The following is a 25338-nucleotide window of genomic DNA, read 5'->3' as shown; positions in this document are numbered from 1 at the left end:
CAAATTCTGGGTGGCAGCAGAATGCGAAAACACTAATGTACCAAGCATTGGGTACAAGTTAACGGACCCAAGGTGGCAAGAATATAATCCAGAGCCTTCTACCACATCTTTCATAGCCTCTTGTTACATTGCAGCATTAAATCCAATCAATCATTTACGGTATGATTAGGTGGCGCACAAACTTGTGTGCAGTCCATGTAGTCAGCTTACATTGCCGACGTTGTCTTCAGGGCACAGTCTGTTTTCTTCTTTGTCAGTGCTCACACACAATATTATAGAAGGAAAAGATGAAGTTCTTTGCTCAGTTTTGGTGTCCTCAACTTTCATTCTGCACAGGACCATCAAATTTCGCCGCAATGACCGGTCAGAGCCTGAAGTGCTACGTTCAAATGTGGCTTGGGGCCGGAGGCATCTACTCTACCGGCTTTCAGTGTACACACTGGGGCCCCTAGGTGACGCTGTATTGCTGGACTCAACAGGTCTTCGGTCACTCACTCTTGGCAGGAATGCTGTGAGTTTCCTTTCATATTCTGCTTCAGCTTGCAGGGGGTGCAAGATTATTTGTATTCATGTTTTGAATTCGGAATACATACTTGGTACTTGAATCATACACTTTGAATTCAAAATATTTTATGCAAATTCGTGAATGACTAGTAAGACATACACAAAGACGTACATTGTACATGCGCAATCTATGGTACTTTGTGCACTGGATGGTTCCTTCCATCCCTACTATTCTTTTCGTTGTAGCCCCACCCATCATGCAATGCCCTCTGGCCTTTGAGGTAAATAAAAAATAAAGCCATTTATGTACTTTTGAGACATATGGGAGGAGGGGGGGAGACTGATAATGTCCGAATTATTGGCAACCTGCAAAAAAGAAATTTAGAATTTTTTTTTATCACATCAGCCCAGAAACTGATTAACCCATCACGGCAGAAATTTTTTTTTTCTGAACGAATTAGGCAACCCTTTGTTTTAGCCAGGATTGCCCAAGCAAGCTTCTATTTTGTAAATAAGTGCATGGTTGTTATTTTATTAAACAACTAAACAGCTCACATGTGCCGCCATTTGTGGTTTGATAAAACCTGTGCCCCTGGCCCTAAGCAGTGAGACCTTATAATGTGCTGATGCTTACCTGCAGCTGTTGCGCAGACACCTCATTTTCTGTGCCAAGAGCTCATTTTGGTGAAACAGTCTGGGCTAACAAAAACCACAATCTTATGCGTCAATGCTGTTGCTCCTCCTCTGCAACAGCATTGTACAGATCCCGCGCAATATTGCATATTTCATATGACACACCATGCAGTTACATGTATGTTTTATGACTACGCAGAAAGACATACATTTAAATTTCTCACATATCCCCCTAGTACAAGTTCTTTAAAAATTTGATGCTGTCATCCTTTCTTGATTAAAAGATACCTTCACTATTTAAGCCTGGTCCCTTAACATGCTTCCTTTTATGTGTATTTTTCGCTTTGCATAGCTTCTGGGAGCTTGACGCAAGCAGAAAGAAGTCTTTGTTAGTCTTCCTCCAAGAGCTCTTGGTTATGCTATTGTTGTTAGCTCTTGGAACATGGCAAGCCCTACACTATGTTTATTGTAAACACTGCTAACATTTTCATTTTACAACATTTTCATAATAGCGATGGTGCTAAGAAACAGTATATCGCCTGTAAAAGCATTATATTTTGCCAGCAAATTTGTTCACTCATGACAAAACAGATCTCTGCTCTTCTCCACAAAACAGCCCTTGTATCACATATGATACAGCAATCAATGCTTGGCTCACAGAACCACCCAAATCTCTTGCTTGTTCAAAACATCACAATAGACATATAATGGGCAGACAAACACCCTCGTATTTTTTGTGCTCTGCTTTGAGGTGTAAGAATTCCGAAAATAAACTGTTTAAATACAAACTTTTTTGACAAGCAGCTACCAAGCAGCTAGTAACAAGCAGCTACCATACATTTAAAAAAGAAAAAAGAAATCACTAAAAAATTACTTCAAGTTACAGCCACTTTGTACTTTATCGCTAGATGTGACACAGATTTCTCGTAAACATGCAAGATATTCTTTCTTTTTGATTCTGTGAGGTTTGGAGAAGTTGCATGGGTATCATATACAGTCAAACCCAGATATATCAAACCCACATATAACTCATTATTGTGTAGAATAAACAGCTGTAAAATTTCCTTGAAAATATTTTGTGTATAACATTTTTATTTTATATACCGACTCAGTGGACTCTCTTTAAATGGAACTTCAGGGGACCAGGGAAATTGGTTGCATTTGTCAGGAGTTCCATTTACTCAGAGACAAAGCTGAATACATTTGCATGAATACAAAACCAACAAACTATGAGGATGGTGTTTCATTTGAGAGGCAGTTCCATTTAAGCGATTTCCGTTTATCGAGATGCCACTGTACCAGGCCCCGAGATTTTTTTTTTGGAGGGGGGGGGGGGAAGCGGAGCAATCCAAGGTAACTTATTTATGCAGTAGAAGGGCGTAGGAGGGGTTACCTTTACTAGTACAATTGTGAATAATGCCCACCGTTCGCCATAAAGACGTGTAAACCCGCAAAAGAGAAATGAAATATGATGTATCTCACAAATATGCCTGTAAGATGCACCTCTCCTTTTCTTGACAAACAAGGAACCACATCAAGTGGACTTGTGCAGGAAAGATTTGCAGGAAGAACACTGCCAAGAACAAATAAACAAACGAATGTGTAAAATAAAGATTTCTAGTAGTGTTTCTTGAATTGGCTCTGGAAGAATTATAGAGAAATATATATTTGCGGAACAATCAGAGGGGGGTCCTTTGGATCCCTCGTTTACTGCTTTAGCAAGTTAAGTGCCAAAACCGAATCGTATTATTATTTAGGAAGTTGCATAACGATGCGTGGCCACCAGTCCCGTACAACTGTGTAGAGCGCAGGACGCTGCAGTTGTACACCTACTGCGACCACCACGGAAGGTTAGGAAAACACTCACGTAAGCACAACGGAGAAGTGGCTACATCAGGCGGCCTGACTGATAACTGTAGAAGTGCCATTCAAAACACATGTAATCATTCTCCACTTCCGACGGCATTTTCGCTAGTTCCTTCTTAAATAAGAAGATGTTGATCCATACATATTTTCACAAACAACTGTTAAATTTGTTAATTTTCGCTTTTTGTTCCTGTTTGGCTGTTGCCTTCGCTCTCTCCCTTAGTAGATTGCTTAATTTCTCAACTCCTTGCGACTCTTGTTTCCAGTTGCCAATTTTGCACGAAAAGTGCCGTATTCAGCGAAACCTCGGTAAGCCGTAGTTGTCCGGACTTCGGAAAAAGTACGCATAAACGGTAGTACTGCTTAACTGAAATAGCATGAGATCGCCCACTTACCTGTCAAAAATGGAACTCAGAGAGAGTGCGATGAAAGGACAAAAACTTGCAGTATTTATTAACTTCGCGCGACAAGTCCTATTTTCGTTTGATGCCGCCGCGGCCTAGCAGCGACAACAGCGGCCTCTTACTGAAGCTGCGAGCCAGCTTTTCAGCCAGCCCCCTCTTCTCGGCAAACACTTGCATGGCAGATTCCTCATTGACGTTGCATATTCTTCGTGCACGCGCGTGGATGTGCTGCAGAAGTCGTGGGGCGACTTTTTCATTGCGGGGAGCTGTTCTCGTCGCAACGATTGCATTCATGAGGCAGACATAATGCGCAGCTTCTGCCACTGTCGGGCCTGAATCGCCTGTGCTGTCGCTTTCCGTGTCATCCTCATCACTGTCGTTAGGCGACACTTCAGCAACAACAGAGGCAACAATCGTATCTCGTAGTCGAATCTCGTAGCCGACATCTCTGCGCGGTCACAACATCGCTGCCGAGCAACTTCGCCTTCCAAACGCCACACACCGTAGTCAGCGGTAGATCCCTGTCGCATGCCAGCGCCGCCTTCTTCATGTCACGTTTGATAGCATGAACGATGTCCCATTTTTCTTCTATGCTGAGCACCCGGTGTTTTTTATCCGAGTTTCGGCGTGACGAGAGTCCTGTAGCTTGCACTACACAAAACCACAGTACACCTCTGCCACGGCAGCACGGCGCCGAAATGATGTTGATGTGGCTTCATGCGCAAATGCACAGGTCGCTTGGAGGCCGTTGTTCTTCAGGGCCGCCCGATAAGGACGAAGCACCGCTGTGATTGAGCGACGAAGAGTGGAAATGCTGTGTGTTAAAGGGCCCCTCACCAGGTCTGGCCATTTTGAGCTGACAAACGCAGCGCATACATTGCGCAATAACAATCGTGTCTGCAAAGTATTGCATGGCTACGTGCTGCGAAAAGTTCTGAAATTTCAATCGGAACGCCGTTTCCCTCTTCACTCGTGGCTGCCGCACTCCAAGCTTGACGGTGACGTAATAGTGCCCCTGTGCCTACATAATTGTGTCCACAGTGTGACGTCGCTCATGGTGACACGGGACTTCAAGAATTATTCAAGACGTCTGTTATCTGTGCGATCTGTTGCTTGAATTGACGAATTGAAGTTAAGAGGAATAATAAAACACACAATCAGAATGTCTGCATGTTTTTTGTTTTACTTCGCACCGAAGCAAGAGAGATGTACTTCCACTTCGTCTGCTTGTTCACACGGTCGTGCAGTCATGTGCGCAGGTACCGAAACTATGCCATTTTCTACCATGTTCCAGCACGTGATTACGCTCTGCGATCCACTTGTTCTGCCTCAGTATTCATGTAGCCCTGAATTATACTGTTAGTCATGTTTCCTTGTGCACAGCGCACAAAATTTGCGCTGCGCAAATGAGTGCGACACCATCGGCGGAAATGTGAAGTGCCGAAAAAAAATAAAGCGAGAAGAAAAAAAAAAGTGAAGGCGGGTCCCGTGACGTATGTGTCACGCGATCCTTGAGGTCCGGCATGGGAGAACGCAGGGAAAGAATTTCACTTGCGAAGGCTAAACGGGGCGAGTGGAGAGGGAGTCTTACTATGCAGTGAAGCCCGCCTTCTGAGTTCATGGGTTAGCGGCACTTAAATATTTCTATCTCAGCTATTAATGAGCCGACTTGAAAAATTTTTTGCGGCAGAACGCTCTCTAGAGAACACGTAATAACTTCCAGCTTATAACCAAGATTTTCTATGGGGCCTTGTGTAGGGCCCTTTAACCGATACGTACGCATAAGCTGATACTGTTTATGCGGATAAAAAACACATTATGTTCAATGGCCACTGAGTCGGGGATTTAACTTTACTACATTTAAAATGAAACTAATGTTTAAGCAGGTACGGTTTAATGAGGTTTTACTGTAATTATAGACAAACCAGACAAGGTAACGGGTCATATTCATATTGCTTATGGTTTAACGGTTATTGCAGGGTCTGATGGTGGACAATGTTTTGCATGATTTTATTTTCCACCTTATCTAACCCATATCATGTGTATATGGTTCCAAGGATCTGCCAGTGTCGTGGCGAGCCGTCACTCGAGGAAATAATGAAGCAAAAGGAAAAGTTAAACGCAACTGGCATTTTCTCCAGCCGCAACTCGTTTCAAGAGCATACAAACCAGCTGACGACAAACTGAATCCTCTTCCTGATCCCTGGATGAGTCTGAACAAAGAAGGTTGAACTAACAAAGTAACAACGATGCGCGTGACCATTAAAATAGAAGCTGACAACTGAATGCATCTCGAGTTAATCGTGCGGGCATCAAATCAATGAGAAAAGTGGCCTTCACACCCCAGGAGATGCCGATAACTACAGCCATCAAAAAGGAGTGAAAAAGGCAGCAAAATGTTGACATCCGAATAGCTGTCAAGTCTCCAGATTGATTTGGCGGCGCTTTGGGAATGTGTGTGGAGTGGTAGCGGGGGCAGGGAGAGGGGGGGCAGAGGGGGTTGTGTGCCCCCCATGTGAGAACTAAGACCCACTACTTTTTTTTCTGCATTGTTCTGTGGCACTACTTGTGAACTTGTGTCGTCCACTGAAGTCTGTATGAATACGGGACTTTCTACACGTGAATTGCGTGTGCTCTTAGAGCGTAGCTCTTAGGTGGCCATTCCTGCGGTGAGCATCGGTGTTGGCATTGTCCCTCGTAACCGAGTGAACAAGCACAATGAAGGATGAAAGCGAATGCGGAGCGCAACAGGTGCAGCGGAACCATGAGGCGGAAAGCGGAGAAGGAGGGTATCACGAAAGTGTGAGAAGAAAAGCGTAGTGCTGCGCAAGATGAACTTTGCAGTGACAATGGCTACGAGATGGCGCTAGCTAGAGTAGCGCGCATCGTCTGTATGGAAACAAAGCGCTGCATGAGCGGAAGTCTGTCTGCGGCAGCTGCGGTGAATTGCGCCCGTGCGTCGCCCACGCACACTCTCTCGTGACTTACCGATTAGCGAGGCAGTCGCGCCACGCTTTGCTCCGTTTCCAATGCGCCACACAAGACAGTTTGACCGCACCAGCCAATATACCACAAAATGATAACACGTATAGAGCTGCGCTCTAATTTCGCATTACGGAGTATCGCAAAGGCGCAAAACCGCATGGTCTCAATTATTGAGTGACCGTGGCAAGCGACAGGTTTTGCCGTCGGTGAGGGTGATCCATCGATGTGGCTTGTCGTGTCACTGGTTTTTGGCCATCCAGAAAATACCACTTTTTGCCCACAAGTCAGCGCAGTGACATCCACTGGGGGCAGCGACTGCGCAACAAGTTCGGAGTAACCAATCCGTCCTGGTCCGCTCACTTCGATATGAATTCACTCTTGCAACTTGCTCTTTGCCATGACAGCAAAAAATAAATACAGTTGATCCCGGATATATCGAACTCGAAGAGGATCACGAAATAGTTTGATATATCGATAATTCGAAATATAAAATATGCATGTCAAAAGCTTCTCTAGCAACTCCACACATCCCAAGGCAGTTTCCCGATGTCGTGACTAATGTAACTTACCGATCTGTGCCTCTAAGGCGCGTAAAAAAACAAAAACGCAGCATGATGACCAGAGCACTTTATTTCGGAAGAAAAAAAATCTGTGACCTTTGCTTGCTTTTTCTTCTGCACCATCAAGTTCATTAAGCTGTCCTCAAGCTTGTTGACAGTGTCCAAATGAGAAAGGCCAGCTCCTTCCATTGTGCCACAACAGCGGCGAATGACGCTGATGCAAGTTCAGCTGCAGTGGTGCATGGTGGTTGGTCCTCTTCGTCGCAACCTTCGCCGCTGCTCAAGTCTGCATCCTCGTCACCCGTGATGTTAGCCACGATCTCCGCATCAGCGCGATCCGCTGCAGCTTGCACGTCGTCGTCAGCGCTGACGAAATCGCATGCTGTAACGCCGCCTGGGATGGCGCCTGGGATGGCGCCTGGGAATGCCGAGAGCTCGCGAAATTCGCTGTCCAGGCATCCAGCGTCATTGTCTTCACTGTCAAGACATCCGTCTTCTGCAGCTACCACAAAGCCTGCTTTGCAGAAGCAGTTCGCAATTGTGCTTTTCTTCACGTCGTTCCAAGCACCAGCCAGCATTTGAATGGCTCCGAGGAGGTCCACCTTGAGTTCAATTCCTAATCGAAGGTTGATTAAGAGCCTCTGCACCAGTCGTCGTCTGTACCCAACCTTAAACGCTTTCACAATGCCTTGGTCAAGAGGCTGAAGTTTTGCCGTTGTGTTTGGCGGCAGAAAGTTGAGGGTGATCAGCTTTAATGGGCAGATGACATGATGGGCCGAACAATTGTCAAGAAGACAAACTTTGTGGCCAGTCTTCTCCAGTTCGGCATCCTACGCCTGTAGCCACTCAACGAAAAAATTTCGTGTCATCCAAGCTTTCTTATTGGACACATATCGAACCGGGAGGCCTTTCACGTTCCTAAAGCAGCGTGGCGACCTGCTCCTTCCTAAAGCCCCTCCGTACACGTTTCCACCGACCAGGTTCAATTCAATTCAATTTTATTTCCCAGAAACATCTGGACGGCTTCCTGGCTAAAAGCTGCTAGAGCAGCTTGACAAAAGGCGCAGGAAGCCGTTACAAGGCATAGCGGACAAGTCACATAAAAAAAAAAAACAGGTATAATCGCAAGCAATGGAATCAAACACGATTTCAGTTTAAGAAATCAGTTTTGCAAGATACGTCAAAGAACAGCAAATTAAGTATTGAAAGAAAGAAACAAAGTTGAGAACAGGTAACGAAAAGACACAAAGTTGAAGTTCATTCTCAAATAACAATTTCAAAATGCACTATACGCAATCAGTAGGCATGAAAACACAAAATGAAAAAAACAATATGTCTTACAACACGATACATAAGCAAACGCAAACACTCTGTACATAACAATACACAATAGGCCAAAAACACCATATCAAACCAAATGGTCATTCACAATACGCTGGATCTTTTATTTAGTTACAGTTGCACAACATATGTTCGAAGCTGCCTTCTACTATATCCAGCAGTATTTTGGTGCGTGTTAAGTGTTAGGGGAACATTGTGAGCAAGTGACTAAAGTTTGTAATTCGTACGAAAATGTGGTATTGCCCACATATCAGTGCAGCGCGTTTTAACAGTCAACGAGTAACGTTGTAACGATGCCAGAGAAGAGAGGTAATTAATGATTTTAGTTGATGAAAAATTAAACAACTGCAATAACCGAAATTCATACATTTTATCCGCGCGAACTAAATTATGCTCTAGAAATGCTTCTTTCGTGGTATCTGTGCGTTCAAGATTTGAAATTTGCCGTATAGTTCTTTTTTGTATGGTGACAATCTTATTTATATTAGTTTTTGTTGTGGTAGCCCAAACCAGGTTGCAGCAGTTTATGTGTGAGTAAAACAGAGCGTAGTAAATTTGAAGCTTTGCTTGTAGTGGAAGAATACTACGACAGCGCGATAGTACCCCTGTAACTGCAGATAACTTTCGACAAAGAAATGCGATGTGAGTATCCCATTTCAAAGTTGAAGAAAAATATATTCCTAGAGTTTTGTGGTCACTGACAATGGCAACAGGCTGGTGTTCATAACTAAGCTGATGGGACGAGGAAACCTTTTTGTTGTTTGCACAGAATATGATCGCCTTCGTTTTAGTTGCATTAATCCTGAGTCTATTCTTTTTTGACCATAAAGACACCTTATTGAGAACCTCATTGCATTTCATAATTGTTTGATCTAAATTAGAACCGCAGACAGTAAAAGTGGTATCATCAGCGTATATCATAAATTTAATTTCGGTGTCTATCAGGACAATGTCATTAATATAAATATTAAATAAAAGTGGACCCAGTACGCTACCCTGAGGCACTCCGTGCGTGACGGGTAAAAAAGATGATTTGTTATTGTTAATAAAAACACATTGCTGTCGGTCACGCAGGTATGACTCAAGCAAGGCCAAAGGTTTCCCGCGAATCCCGTATTGTGTAAGCTTTGTCGTAAGAACGTCGTGGTCAATGGAATCAAAAGCCTTACTAAAATCCAAAAAAAGACCTACTGTATATAATTGTTGTTCAATGTTTCCCAGGATGGTTTCCTTTAAGGATAATAACGCTAATTCTGTAGATATTCCCGCTCGGAAGCCAAATTGAGAATCTGTTATTACATTTTTTATGTCGAAGAATTTCGTTAATCGTGAAAATATGATTTTTTCCAACCCCTTAGAAAAAACAGATAAAACAGAGATTGGTCTGTAATTCGATGCATTGTTTTTGTCTCCCCCCTTGTATATTACTGATACTCTAGCCTTTTTCATGGCATCGGGAAAAGTTCCACTCTCCATCGCTAAGTTAAAGATGTAAGTAAGTGGGGAAGTGATGAACGGCAAAACATGCTTGACGGGTTCAACTTGGATGTTGAACCCGTCAGGTTAAGTACCGCCAACCTGCCCTCCTCCTCCATGCTCCTCTCCCACTCACCGCCTTAGCTTCCGGCGTCAAGCGGAACTTACGTAGCTGCAGCTTCCTGTTCTGAGTGGAAGTGATGCTATGTTTTTTAGCATTGTTTACTTTCGCGACGATGGAGAGGCTTTAATTGCACCAGCTGCGGTTTAAACTGTGAATGCGATTCCATCCAAGAACCACCGCCTATTGTAATCAGCAATCTGCTCGTATTCGCTGCTTCGCATCAACCTGCGACGGGTTGTGCCACGAGCGACAACGTACAGTGGAATGTAGTGCCCGGGCGCTTGGAGACCACTGCCGTTTTTCGTGCATATGGAAAACAGCGACCGCGAACTACTACTGCGGGTGTCTCACCATCGTTTAACAGCAGTCAAAGCGGAAATTCCCGCAGCACAACTCCAGGAAGCGGAAACGCCGGAACCGGATTTGGTGTGAGGGTAAAAGGCGGCGCACAACAAAGGTTGTCGCTACTTAAGAAAGCGGCGGTGGCGCGTGGATGCAGGGGCCTTACTCTTTCCAATCACAAATGACCATAGTTTGCATGACCCATCTATATTTGCAGCAAGCAAAATCGATACACACACTTTGCTGTTCTTTCCACCATGGCATGCAGTGCCCTTCAGATGCAGAGTCAGATGCAGCATTTGCCAAAACAGTGCCGTCTCATCTGCGTTGAATATTTGCGACGGCGAAAAGCTGTTGGAAACATTTGGCCACTCTTCGGACAACCACTTCTCTATGTGACTTGTGCTAGTCGCCTCGCTTTCGCCTGAAAGGGTCTTTCCGACGATGCTGTAGCGACTCTTAAATCGCTGCTGCCAACCAGTGCCACCAGTGAAGCTTTCTTCTCCGAAAACCACAACAAACCATTTGGCCTTCTCCATGAGCGTTGGGCCGTCAACAGGTATGTTCTTGGCACATGTCTCCAAAAACCAGGCATACAATGCCTTCTCGACCTTGTCAAAGGTTGGGACGCGCACACGCCACGCTCCAGGGCAACTGGACTGCACTGCCTTCAGCTTAACATCGGCTTTGTTCTTGAGGATCGTACTCTGGGTGTTGCGAGGAATTCTGAACGCCGCGGCGACCGACTTTTTCTCGCCAGCCTCCACCCGTCGAATGATGTACGCCTTTGTTGAAAAACTTAGCAGTATGAAGATAAGGACATCTACAACATAGATGAGGCGGCGTAGTTTTACAAAATGTTGCCGAAACACATGTACACTGCACTGGGCGGATCCTCATGAGGATGTAAACAAAACAAAAAGCGCGTTACAGTGCTGTTCACAGTGCTAATGTGGCGGGGGAGGACAAGCTTCCTTTGCTGATACTAGGGAAGGCGGCAAAGCCATGGGGCTTCCGCGACACAATGGTCCCCAAGACTGCATATTGTTGTGCCCGGTGGTCCTTGAGAGCGGGGATGCCACGCCAGCGACATGCAGTTGTCACGCCTCATCATTCACTTCAAGGCAGCTCACTTGAAGACAGCAAGGTCGTCTCTCCTGACTGTCACAAAGAGCCCACTAAGGCCGTTATGGTCGGCCGTTCACTCTGTGACAAAACTCCGGTCACGGATAAAGCAATTATGGGAAACGAGCCGACAGCCTCGTCAAATGGGATGTTGTATGACCACCACTGGAGTACCTCGGGTCAGTGCAAGGCTATGATTCTTCACACCTGTCAGCAGCCCAAATTGGCCCATCCACACCGCAGATGAGGTCCGTGCAAGTTTACGATTCTCCACACCTGTCAGCCACACAAATTGGCACGACCACACCGGAGACAGAGTCAGTGTACGACCCCAGTTCCCCTGTTTGTGCCCCGTGATGTGCGTGTGTTTCTGAAAAAACTCCTGTCGGGGGGAAAGGGCAACAAACCTCTGGTTTGGTGGGACCTGAGTTCATCGGTCTCCTGACGCTGGATCGGGGGAAGCGACTGAACAATGACAACGCAGGGCATAAAAAGTGGATCCAGACGGCTGTGAAAGAGAGGAGGGGGACACTTGGAGGCAGAGAGACACTCAGACATGCAAAGACGCTACCATAGTGGGCTCCGATAGTTGAAGCCGTATTGTAAAACTCAACCATGTACTTTTTTTTAATATAATCCTTGTTTTTTCATTCTCTTAAACGTCGTTCAGAACCCTTTCTCCCGGTACCTGGCACGGCACCGTCCACAGAACCTTCGTTGGCTGCATGGGCCCTCGACTTCGCAACAATATACGAAAGCAACAGATGAGCTTGGATGACCGCAGCCCTTTTCGAAGAGTATGTGCACCTGCTCGATCAAAAGTTTAGGGCAAAGCAAAGGCATGTGCTTTTTGTTATCGGCAACTACCCCAGCCATGGCAAGATTGAAAATCTTCAAGCAATCACTTTGAAATTTCTACCAGCGAACACAATGGCGATATTGCAGCCCGTGGACCCAGGCATTATTGAGACAATGCGGAAATTGTACCAAAAAAGTCTTTTGCAACATATGCTCATTGCATATGATGCCAACAAGTATGTACAACAACGACTTGCTTTGTGCAATACATTTATTAATCCTTTCATGGAAAGAGCTGGCACCTGCAAAGATTGCAAACTGCTTTGCACACGCTGGATTTTACCAGTTGCATGCGGGAGAGGCTGATGATGATTTCGAGGTCTACAATGATCTCTACGAAGCTGTGCACAGAATTGTTGGCAAAAAGTTGGAAGGCAGTTTCTAATCATTCACGATGGCTGGCATACATGTTCCCATTGTTGCCCTAGCTACGGATGCCAAAATAGTAGACTTGTTTTTTGGTGGCCCTGAAGATGAAGAAGAGCCAATAGATGAACAGCCTCACGAAATACCACCAGTGGCGCAGACACAGGAGAGCCTTTGTCCGTTGCAAAACAAAGTCGACTGCACGGGCGACGGCCACGACCTCCTGCTGTAGCTGAGCAAACTGGAGCAGGCACTCCTCGTGCCCAGCAAAAACACCCGACAGACTCACCTTACCGACTTGTTTTGTACCTCAATGAAGGTTTGTTTCACTGAATATCTCACACTTGCCACTTCTGTGGAGTTGTCATGGCTAATTTGGCTGTACTTCAGAGCTATGATGGAGCATTCGCATAAATAGAATTTCTGCTTGTATCTAATTTTTTCACCGTCTCATTCACTCCGTTATAAGGAGGGCCTATTGTATGTCTGCGATTTCAAAAAGACAGAAAAAGCATTTCATTTTGCACTGCTGGTCTACACACGACAGTTGCGTGTAGCTGTGTAGCCTCCAAGATAGCTGTGGCAGGCTGTATAATGTAGATGCCGTGGCCACCACCAGGTGCTAGACGAGCCCCCTCACCGGAAAGATGCTCAACTTCTTGGTGTAGCCTTGCCCCCTTGCCACCTCCCCTGTGTAGCTTCCAATGCGGTAGTGGAGATGAAAGGAGAGAGAAAGCCACTCATCGAAGAGGAACTACATCTAACTCAGTTTATACTTGAAGGATTTGAAAAAAAAAGTTTGAGGCAGGAGATTCATAAGGTGACATCCTTTAATAGTGAGACCATTCTATGATTAGTTAGGAAAGTGTCTCAGGGCCCCTTGAACAAAACTTTCTGAAGAATTGAAAATTCTTAATTTATTTTGCAGCTGTACTCTTTTGATGATTCTGAAGATGCAGGAAATGTGGTTTGCCAAATAATGAAAATTATTGGGTGAATGGAAGCACTTTTCAATATCTGGCTAGTCTAACAAAATACAAAACTGAATGTCTCCGTGTTTCTCCTGTGCCAAGGAATAACTTACTACAGTAAAACCTCATTACTAAGTAGCCACTTAATAAGTAATTCCAGTTTAAGTATAGCTGCGATGAATCCCCCACCCTGCCACCATTGAACGTCATGTATTAGCTGATCGCTTAAGCCGTGGTCTCTTACCGCATTCCAAATGGTTAATGCATAGTATTTACTTCATTTTTCGGCTCATACAAACGCAAAATAGGCGAAATGCCATGCGCATTGACTGCACAGACCTTTTCTGGAGTGCAGTCGCCACCGATAGCAACGTCAAAACATGGTGGCCATGATGTGTTTCCTGCTCCCATAGCTTCTGGCCTTCCACGTCGTGGATGTGGGCGATGTGGAAGTGGATGATGGCCCTTACATATCCGGCACAGCGTGTATGTTGACTGTCATGAGGGTGTTCACAGAGAAATGGGGCCTCATGGAGAAACTGGCTTGTGGCCTTGTTAAGTTTGAGGATGTTGTCGTTGCTGACCAAGGCAGCAAGTGAAAATCAAATTTATTGCTGCCTGCTCACAAATAAAACTTGTCTGCATGTGTATTTGAGTGAGCATTAAGACATAGCTTTTTCTGTTTAGTAAGTCTGTGGCCACTCATCTGACATTCTCGGTTAATTAGTACATTCGTGATCATACCTGATCCATGTTCCCTGCCAACTACGTATTATTAAGGTTTTATTGTACAGTCACTGAGCAAAAATTCAGCCAAAGACTGCAGTGCCCAAGGGAATAGGTAGAGATATGTCACCCACTGTGCCAGCAATTTTGGGGGTCATGCCCTGTTGAGCGCAGGCATCATAAGTTGTGTCAAGTCAAAAGGCCACACAGAGAGGGCACCACACTATTACAAATACTGATTTATTCATTTATTCTTATACCCTAAAGGCGAATTTGGGCATTACAATGACGAATGTGCAAAAAAAGAAAAAAACATTAATAGGATACAGTGACATAATTATATACAGAAAAAAAAATATTCAAGTAAGCACCGAACACAGAAATAATCACGCATTTAGGAAAAGCTTCAGCTCTTAAAAACGTCATGATTAATAACAGGTACAATGTCCCTTGGTAGTTTGTTCCAGTGGTATATTGCCAAAGTAGTAGTGAATGACAATACAGATTAGTGCATGCAAAAAAGGATTGTACTTTAAATGGGTGACCAAAATGCTAAAAATACAATGAGCTGCATTGATTCGAGATTCACGGAACAGGTATTTGCTATGATAAAGTGCATGGAAATTTGATTACAGCTTTATTAGTCAGTGATTTTGAAGGGAGCACAATGAAAGTGATTCCTTGATATCTGAAATGCTGCAGTTGTGCAAGTATTTCTTCATGATAAATCTTGCTGCTTTATTCTGTATTGTTTCAAGTTGATCGACCAGATATGTTCTATGCGGATTCCATATAATGAAGGTGTATTCCACCTTAGAACGAGCAAGTGTGGTGTGTGCTAATAGTTTAGTAGCAGAGTTAGCCAAGTATAAGTTACGGTATGTTTGTTTAATGAAGCCGAGTGTTTTGGATGGCATACTGGTTATGGTATCAGTGTGCTTGTTCCAAGATAAATTAGGCGATAAATGAACTCCCAGATATTGAAATGTGGATAATTTTTGAAGAGGGATTCCCTGAATTGCATACGAGCTCTGCCCTATGTTATGTGCTCCCATGAACATCATGGCCTTAGTTCAGAAATCTTAATTTCCATTTGCCAGTTGTGACACCAAAATGCGAGTTCGTCGTGGTCTAACTTTAATGAGTTCTTATCTTCAATGTTAATAATTCGTTTGTAGATGATACAGTCATCTGTAGATAACCTGATAGTAGGAAATAAATTGTTTCCTGTGTCGTTAATATAGATTAGGAATAAGATTGGACCCAGGACTGCATACTGCAGTACGCCGAATTTTACTTGCGAAAGTGAAGATGAGTACCCGTTCACATAGATTGATTGGTTAAGACTTTGGTTGGTTAAAAAATTGGCTAGCTTCATTATGAAGCTGATGTGCAGAACCTTGTCAAGTGCTGTTGCAAAATCAATGAATATAGCATCTATGTTTAGTGCATGCTGAATGGCCTCGTGGAGATCAGTTATCAATTCGAACAGTTGTTTCACAGCAATGACCATGAAAGAAACCATGCTGATTGCTAAAGAATAAATTGAATTCTATTATATATATATATATAGAAAGTACATGACAGTGGATGTAATGATGCACTCTAATAATGTATAACCTATGCTTGTTAGTGGAGTTGGCCTGTAGTTTGAGACTACGGAGGCATCACCAAAATGAGAATCATGCGCGCACTCCTCCAGGTGTCGGGCATGCATCCTGCATCAGCCAACTGTTGGAAAGCAACAACCAAGATGCGTGATATGGCTGGTTCTGTTTGTTTAGCAGTTTTGTGCAGATGTCACCTGATAAGGGTGCCGAATTAACTGGAAAACAATTTATAGCAGTTTCTACACCCTCGCAAGTAATTATGAGGTCGTTCATTGAAGTGTTTTGGCTGATGAAGTTCAGATCTGGTGGTATTGGTTCCTCTAATCTAAAAACCGAACATAAACTGTTTGATTCATCTGCAACATCTGACTGCAGAAGGGGCTCACCGTACTTCCTTGTGTCATCGGCACAAGGGGTAATGATTGTGGTTTCAGACTTACTACTTCCCCAAATTTTGTAGAGTTGTTTTTTAACATTTGTGATAAGTGGTAGCTCTAAAATTTTTTCTTTGCTGCTTCAACTTCTGCTTTGCACAGTCTTGACTGTTTGCATTAGCATTCCCAGTCATCAACAGAGGTTAAATGTTTTGCCTTTGAGTACATTCTTTTTACTTATTAATGCAATGCTCTACATATGTTGTAAAACGTGTTTTCATTTGAAGATGTCATAGTAATTTTCAGAAGATATATTTCCTTTTGTTCAGTGAGCATCCTTTTAAAAATCTGCCAATTTTTGTTTGTATCACAATTGGAATAGGTAATTAAAAAACTGCATAGAAAATTTTAGTGAGTCATCATTTAATGTGCGTACATTTGCTCTGTTGTAATAGTAGATTTTCCTTATATTACAAGGTTTTTCACATTTTATAGTATACTGACAGTGGGTAACGTTGTAATTACTCATGCAGTCAAGGATGCGTACAAACATACTTTGTGGTTCTGTGGTCAGTACAAGATCTATTAGTGAATGGCCATGCAAGGGACATGTTACCATTTGACTCAAATTAAACAAAGAAAGCACATCAAGAAACTGCCTACATTCATGTGTAATAGAGTGATTCTAACCGGCAGCATCAGGAAGTCCTTTTCAGCAGAAAAATCTGATAAAGATTGGCCAAACTGAATTTGCTTTATATTGCAGTGTAATCACATTTTGGTTATCGTTATATTACTTCTGTTTACCAATTACAGTGGAACACCTTTATAACGAAAAGCTTGGAGCCTCCTTAATAATTTGTTATACAGGTCACTTCGTTGTAGAGGTTGTGTACTGCACAGCTCACAATATAACCGGGACGGAATCATTCCTTCATTATACAGGTTATTTCATTGTAGAGCCGTTCGACTATACAAACAGAACATCAGACTTCATCAAGAGCTTTTTTCATATTTTTGCATTCATGATGCCACCCTTATGCTTGCATCATTTGCTGGTTTACGAAAGCTTTGTTCTCAGCGAAAGGGTTTGCACCAGCGTCAGTGGCTGTTAAGGCTGGTGATGCACGAGCATCACTAGCATCAAGCCAGTGCATGGCCTCGTAAGAACGATTTTTGAGCATTTGAGAGTGCTTGTGCTAGCACTACAGAATTTGCCATTAATTAAGCACAAGTAAAACAATGCTGACAACTAAAATGTACAACTTGCACCAACAGAAAATTGTTTCCATTTGTACAGAGCCCTTTGCGATTTCATATAATGTATACAATGAGAACATTTAACCAGAAAAGCTTGTATAAGGTTTGACATCGTCGCTTAAAGTAGAGTATTGTGCAACAGTAATACCACAAGCTTTTTCACAAGGCCGTCCAACGTGGCATTTTTTTTTTTTTCCTACAGGAGACCAAAGTGCTCACCATCGAGAAGGAGTTCAAGCTTCCTATCATCATCAGCGCCAACTTTCTTGTGACCACACCACTCTCCCACGAGACCACTGAGGCTGTGCAGAGCTAACTCACTACGTGCAGTTTGATCCCAGTGAACAGCAAAATGTGTGAAAGGTTACTACTGCAGGACTGCTGGGTTCTGTGTGTGCTATCTCATTGCATGTCGGTGTGTAAAAATCAAAATATTGGCTAGTGGCATGTACACTTCATTAACAGTACAAACGACCACCATTACAGCGATACAGGACACAGGGAAACAGGAGCCTGTAAACAATGCAACTGGAAGGAAAGCAGAATCAACTGGCTGACCCATTCGTGGAATAAGGGATATGTGAAATTCGTTGAGCTGGGCTTTTCCTCACACCTAAGTTGCCCTAACCAATTAGACCAAGCTCCCGCTTGCATCACTGCCAGAGCCAAGTAATATGTTCTAAAAGCTTGGACTGAGTGAAGGGCAGCAGGGATGGTGGCACAAGCATTGATGCCATATTTCCAATTCTAGTCCAAGGTCCGCCATCTTGGTCAGGGCAGACAAGTTGTGTGGGGAAGCACACTTGTGGAATTTGCCGGCACATCACATATTGATCAGCTGGTCACACCAAGAACTGCAGCTTGTCTGCATGCAATGCCACGGTTAAATTTTGGAGCCAGCATAGGAGGCACTGCAATACATGTCTTTCCTCCTTGGTGCACGGTTTGGTCCTGTTTCTGTGAATGCAGCTCCGCGAGATGCATGTTTTTGTTCATGCATTATTTCTCACGCGAATGTAGTGGGCTACCTTGTGTCCACGGTCTTCCACCACTGGTGGTCTACGCCAGGAATTGGTTTGCGAGGCAGCCCCCTTCCCCTCCTTAGCTGTGCAGTCCCATGTGTCACAATTAAAGTTCATGTTTATCACAATCACTTTATGATTTAACTCACAAGTGCAGTGTCATGCACAGACATGTTAAAGAGCACAAAAATATCAGTAAATATATGTCATTCACAGAAGTTACCATTTGGCTGTGTCATAAAAGCCTTTGCAAATTCACTCTTGATATGAACTACTCGAAATTCTGAGAGTTAGATTTATTGACCGTGGCACGTAGTTTTCACCTGACACATTGTTGCTGATGCCTACATCGCTCACTCTTATAGTACCAGATGTTTTAATTTTTGTTTGCCTCATCTGTAAATGGTTGTGGCACATACTGTTGGTGTGCACTTCAAACGCAAACATATTTTGCAGTGAGAACTTATAACCTAATGATTTGCTGTGCAAAAAGAAAAATAGTATTTTTAGTGATTCAATAAGAATTTTGTCGTGGCTGTAAAAAATAAAATGAAATGTTTGCATAGGTGCAGTATTCCCTTGCTCATGCAGGACAATGGAAACATTTTTTCTTAGCAGCCAATAAAAGTGATGAATCATTTGCAAACATTCTGCTTGTAAAACAATTGGTAAAACAAGAAGCTGCATGAGCAAAAACTCTCCAAGTACTGGCAACAATTCAAAGGTTAGGAGATAAACATTAGGCTGTGTAGCCGACGTCTACACAGCAAGTTTTGTTTGCAGCATAAAATTTATTTCAATTGCTTTCTTTCTGCATACTCAAGGGTTTTTGTCATGGATGCAAAAACACAAAAATGAGCTTCAGCATATATGGATCCCAGTGCCATCATAGCAAAGGGTGGCAGGTACATCCTGATGTCCCAGTTGATATGCACCAAGAATGACAGAGAGAACAAGGCTCTTCTATGAAAATGTTTACCAGGTGTAGAACATTAGAGATGCTTTTCCAAAGGTGCCTGCAATTTCTTCTATGTTATCAGCTTTTACTCAAACGAATATGTCCTGTAGGAAGCATTTGTATGCAAGTGGTTCGTACCAGTTGTAAGGCAGAGGAGAAGGGTTACTGGAAATTGGGCCCAGCATTACTGGGAAAGCAGCCACATGTAGGTGGTGCCAAGGTCACACTACAGTGTACTAAATGGTGCCCAGTGCAGCAATGTGATCACTGCATGGATGTGGAACTGAAATCAGTCACTGCTCAGTGTAAGGCAGTCCGTGTTGGATCTTGAAGGTCTCCGAGGCAAGCGGGGTATTTGCACATGTGTCGAAAGGCAATGTCGTGGTAAAGTTTAACAGAGGTGCAAAGTATTGATGAAGGGTGCAGATAGGTGAAATAAACTTGTCTGGAACAAGGCGAAAGCTTTATAAAAAGAAAAGAAAAAAAAACCAAGGTTAGCAACAAAATCAAGAAAGGAGTGATATCTCTAACAATGGGAGTGGTGAGCATGACACGAAAAGCAGCCATGTGCCTTTCAGCAGGCTGAACCAGCGCTTGAACTCTCCCCAAATGAAGTTTTTTACTTTTGTCTCTTCTGAACGGAATTTTAGTTCTGTAGAATTTGCTGATTACATTGTAAATATTGGCTTAAGAGCATGTAATATTTCTGATGGCAAGTATAGAGTAGGTTTTATCGTTCCAGAGGGCCTTTTTTTGTAAATCAGTTTGTGCACATCGACTGGGACACCCAGTGTAAAAATTTGGCCCCTGAGCTTCTCCTAAATAGTCCATTTTGCTTCCAGTAAAACATTTACGCTTGTTTCTGGCCACAGTGACCTCATTTAACTGGAAGAGTGAGATTTTACTAGCCCAATGAAGCACTTAGCAATTATAATTGCTCCCAACATCAGAGTTATCTTCTAATGAGCCTGTGTGCATGATAATCTGCCGAGAGGGAAATAAAGCAAGCTGTGACACATGTTAGCCTTAAGTATAACGAAACCCTAAACACAAACATTCTTAATATACGCTTCACAAAAAAAATTAATTTATTATAAGCCCGAAATATTATGCTAGTAGCCAGCAAGAAGGCATACTTTTAGTTGGTTTAACTTGCACTGTACATATATCTTGTTACTCTGATGCAGATTTACCTTCTGTGCTTAATCTTCTCATCCTAACACTTTTGTCATCGGTATTCATCAGATCATCACATAAGGCTTCATGTCCCATGTCACATTTTTATTTGTCAAAAGTGAGAGCCGCGATTTTAATGTTACTCATTGTTGTCAGCAAACTTTAGTATCTGTGATGCATGATTTTTCTTTTTCTGAATTGCTCTTAGCGTTATTGTGTTTTCTGGTGTTCTACTAATGTAAAGAAAAGCAGAACATGATTATGCAATGCACATGTGGTAGATTTCAGGCTATTTTCCAGTTGTATGACAGATGTTTTATGTATTTCAAGTTGTGTGTGTGTTTTCTCTAAACAATCTGTTGTCCTGGTCTACATTATTAATGCGCACAGCAACTGCACAATATCCAAGATTGCATTTTTTGAACGACTGAATCGATTCTTGAATACCAGAAAAATGCTGCTGATACAGTGTTAAAATTTTATTGCAACAGAAAGGTTTTTCTATATTTATTTGCATGCAGTGAATTCACAAAACTTTTATGCACCCATTTGGCATTGCTAGGTTTCTTACCGGTTATTGGAATACTAGGCCAGGATAATGTAACGATTATATTCCAATGCCATTTCTTGTTGCACTTCTTCAGTGGTTGGAGCAGTGCTCCACCTGCATTTATTGGCCGGATCAGCCAGCCATGAAAGGTGGATGATAAGGGTGGTGTGGAATTGAGTGATGGGAACCACTACATTATACTGGCCGTAGTCCACTTTGCTACTGTGGTGTCATTGTGTTTTGTTAACTTTAACATGCAATGGCGGTGGTATGAAAATTCAGCACGGAGATTGTTTAGTGAGCATGAACTGCTTATTCTGCATGTTTGTGGCAGAAAGGCTGTTTGGTGTTGTGCTGTTTCAGTGCAGATATTGACATCATTCATGAAAGAGCTTGCCTGTTGAGTGATCTTGAGGTTGAGTTGTATGACTTATAATGTGAGAACAAAGTGCCTTGCCTGTGACAAAATGTTTGGAGTTGCGATGCTGAGAATCTGCTTTTGCGAGGTATTTACACCTTGTTTCCTTGGTGTTTTTAGATGTACAAGTGTCTTGAATCATTTGCAGAAGCATTCGTCATGTGAACTGCTGTTTGAAGAGGTTCGTGCTACTTTTAATGTGTGTGTGCGTAGGTGTGGGATAATTTTTTGTTGTGTTTACGGTTGTGCAAGTGGGTACAGTTCTACAGTTGTGTAGGTGTTGTTTCCTTTGTGTTTTTGGACGTGCAAGTGTCTTGGAAGCATTTGCAGAAGCATTCGTCATGTGAACTGCTGTTTGAAGAGGTTCGTGCTTGGTTTTTATGCATGTTTGCATGGGTGTGGGAGGATCTTTTTGTTGTTGTGTTTACGGTTGTGCAAGCACATACATTTCTACAGTTGTGTAGGTGCGTCCATTTTTACATTTTGTTGCAAGTATGAAGGCTTTGACTTGGATATAATACATATTAGGCATTTATACCATGAAGCTGCAGGACAAAGGGCATAAAGTCGGTGACTGAAATTTATTTGTAGGTCCTTCTTTTACAGCATAACAATTATACATTTCATGAGTCACTAAAGTCACTATTGCAGTATCTGCATGAAATGGACCTCCATGTTTACACATACTAATTTCATTTTCACATTACACTGCATGGCTAACTAGATGAATAAAAAAATTATGCACGTATGTGGGCATAAACAGCAGCATGTGCTTTTCAGTTGGGAAACATTCTTTATTCGCTGTCCTAGTCACTCTTCCCAACATTTCTATATTCAAAGAAAACTGGAGTTAGAAACTAACTTTTCTTTTCGTACTTTTTATGGGCAAATAAAATGCTGTTAGAAGAAAAAAGTGCATGAAAGAAAAAAGGCATTCTTATTTTTATCCTTCAATATGTAACAGCATCTTTTCTTGTTTCTTGCATTGTAAAAATTTATTTTGTACATATCATGAAGTCATTGTGCTCACTTTTTCACCATAAGCCTGCTCATGTGTTGCTCTTTGGTAACTACAAATATGTACGCCTATGTCATGTTGAGGGGGGGAGCTCTTTTATTATAAACTTAGTTGTTTTATAGCACCGTTATATTTCATTATACCTTTTGTCCTGCATGCTCATGCTTAATAGTATTGCCAACTGGCTTGAAAGCACATTCTGTTGTGAACATTTGTCACTAACAGGTCTAAGAGCTAAGGGTCTAAAAAATAGCTGTACGACTGTTTGCATTAGCAGCTTGTTCAGCATTGAGAAGTGACTCTAGCAAAGTCCACACACAAAACTTGCATTTGCAAAAAGCTGATACAGATAGTCAAGTGAGGGGAATATTGCATAAGCAACGTGCTTTCCACTTATGTATGATAACAGTGGCTTATAAGAAGTTTAAAAAGCTGCGACCTGTTATTTGTTTTAGCATGTTGTTTAGCATTAAAAAGTGGCTTTCAAATCACGCATAACAGTGGTGCCCACAAATGGTACAGATGGGTGGTTATGCGGAGGGAATCTGCCAGAAGCAGCAGGCTTGTATAAAAAAAAAACAGGAATGGCCTAGAAGAAGTAGGAACCTAGTTCCTGTTGTAGAGGCAAGTTATTTCTTGGCTTTATGAAACTGCCACGTTTTTTTTTTCACAGCTTTGGAAACAAAAATGGATATGCATGAGCTTCACCGTGAAGGCCACTTAACATGCTGCAACAGTGCTGGTGACTATGATGCAGAGTACAATTTTGTCCTTGGTTTAGTTACAAATTTGTTATTTGCTTATTTGAGCAAAATGCACATATGCCATCCACTTTTTCTTACCTAATGTGGTTGCCTATAGATCTTGCCCGTTATATATGCTGGTTTAAGAGCAAATAAAGAAGAAAAAAGGCATGCAAACTTCTTATCTGTACTAAGACCAACCTCTGGACAAGTTTAATAATCTACTACACTTAGCTAAAATATCTAGTAGCATGTTCTAATTCCACTTTATCATACTTTTGTGCTGTGTTATAAAGACGCAAAGGAGAGCTGCATAACTTTATGCATTTTTACCTTGTAACACATGTGATAAACATTGAAAGGTGTTTCAAGCCACATAGAAAAGAATAAAAGAGCTGCCAGTGTGTGAAATTAGTGTTATAAAGCCTTAGAATGTAAAATACACGAACATTTTTCTCACCCTTTTGTTTATTGCCACTATGCACTGTTTATACTAACAAGCTGATGTCTGCCTTAATTTAAGCACCATTTACTGATATATATTGACAGTGCAGGTCTTTTGCTTGCAATATTTTGTGTTAGTGAACATTTCTTGCTCCAAAAAATCCCCCCGCCCCCCTCACACTTTTTTTTGCCTACGCTGTTCTCATGTTCTAGTCTGTATTGCTGAAGCAACAGCAACTTTCATGCATGTTGAGCTTCCATCTTGTTTGGACTGCGCAGACAGTGTAATGTGTGTTTGAGTGTGGTTGCAAATATTTCATGTTGTCGTTGAGAGACTGTATAGCAAATGACTTGGTGCATTCTTTTTAGCACTGAGTGACGTAGGAGTGCTGAACTTTTGAAATATTTTTGACAGCTCTGACAAGTGCTCCTTTGCTGGAAGAAGTACGCAGACCACAGCAGCTACCAAGAAATAGTTTCCTTTTGAAAAAGCATACATTGTATAACTTATAAATGCAGCCTACACTGATTCATGTGACTACTGCAAATGCACCACTTAATTTCTAACTGGGAGCTGCAAAAATTTTTTTTGTTTTTAACTGTTGTGGTGTGTGGGCTTTTTCTGGTATTAGGACATGTTCCTTTGCTTTTATTGATGGAAGGCACTAGCAATCTGCTGTGCAATACATTTGCAAACTGTTTGGTGCAAAACTTCTTTTTCTCGAAGTGTCTTGTTTCAACAGAGTGTTTGCTATTGCTGGTTCAGAATAACTGCAAATATCACTCGGTGAGAGTTGCTTATGTGTTGTGTTATTTCTAATTGCATGCAGCATGCATGCATAATGCTATTAAAATTGAAATCAATGGTATTCCCACAAATTCGTAATTTGAATCCTCTGCCGAACCTGCAAGATTGTTCCTAGTTTGCATTTTGTTTTCATTAACCTAGAGGCATGTTACTTATTACCTTAAATAAAGTTGTATTGTGGGGAAGATCATGTACATACATTTAATAATCATTTAAAGTTAGTCATTACAAACCAGAAATGACTGTGTTGATGGCACAAGCGCTCGGTACTGCACTGCCATGTTTGCTGTTGTACTATACTATTACTAACCTCATCTTTCCAGTCTAGTAAACAGTTTCTTTTCTTCTTCTTCTTTATTAATACTGTTAACCCTCGCTTGAGGGTTGTTACAGGGAGGGAAAAATAGTACAACACAAGCAAATTTGACATTTCATAGCATCAGGTTGGGTGTTCATGATACAAAATATCAATCAAGCATTCAAATTTGCGCACATCCGTCTGAACAACAACAACATCAGGTAAGGCATTCCACATTTCAATTACATCCGGGAAAAAAGAATAACGAAAAACATCAACACGTGTGTTGTAAGGCTTGACGGCTCTGCTGTGGTTTATTCTCTCGCTACGATTTGCAGGGAACTGGACATATATTTCCTTTTTTATCTTCAGAACCCT

The 25338-nt window shown here is 42.3% G+C and overlaps 1 protein-coding gene across 4 annotated transcripts in view; it reads left to right on the top strand.

Annotated features, from left to right (window-relative positions):
* The window catches only part of gcl (germ cell-less), an 83016-nt gene extending 58008 nt beyond the window's left edge, over nucleotides 1-25008 (top strand). For 3 of the 4 annotated variants that reach the window (XM_075695199.1, XM_075695183.1, XM_075695174.1), the window contains 2 exons: nucleotides 337-511; nucleotides 17728-25008. In XM_075695199.1, coding sequence (XP_075551314.1) covers nucleotides 337-511; nucleotides 17728-17841 — 289 coding nt within the window. In that variant the 3' untranslated portion in view covers nucleotides 17842-25008. Of the gene's footprint in view, nucleotides 1-336; nucleotides 512-4140; nucleotides 4428-17727 lie in introns of those variants that run through there. The other variant, XM_075695192.1, reaches the window with a different exon arrangement.
* Nucleotides 25009-25338: the final 330 nt, after the last annotated feature.

The sequence above is a fragment of the Dermacentor variabilis genome, chromosome 1 (assembly GCF_050947875.1).
Source record: "Dermacentor variabilis isolate Ectoservices chromosome 1, ASM5094787v1, whole genome shotgun sequence".
NCBI classification, from domain to species: Eukaryota; Metazoa; Arthropoda; class Arachnida; order Ixodida; family Ixodidae; genus Dermacentor; species Dermacentor variabilis.
Note: the sequence above shows the minus strand (reverse complement) of the source record. Positions and strands in the feature narration are given on the sequence as shown.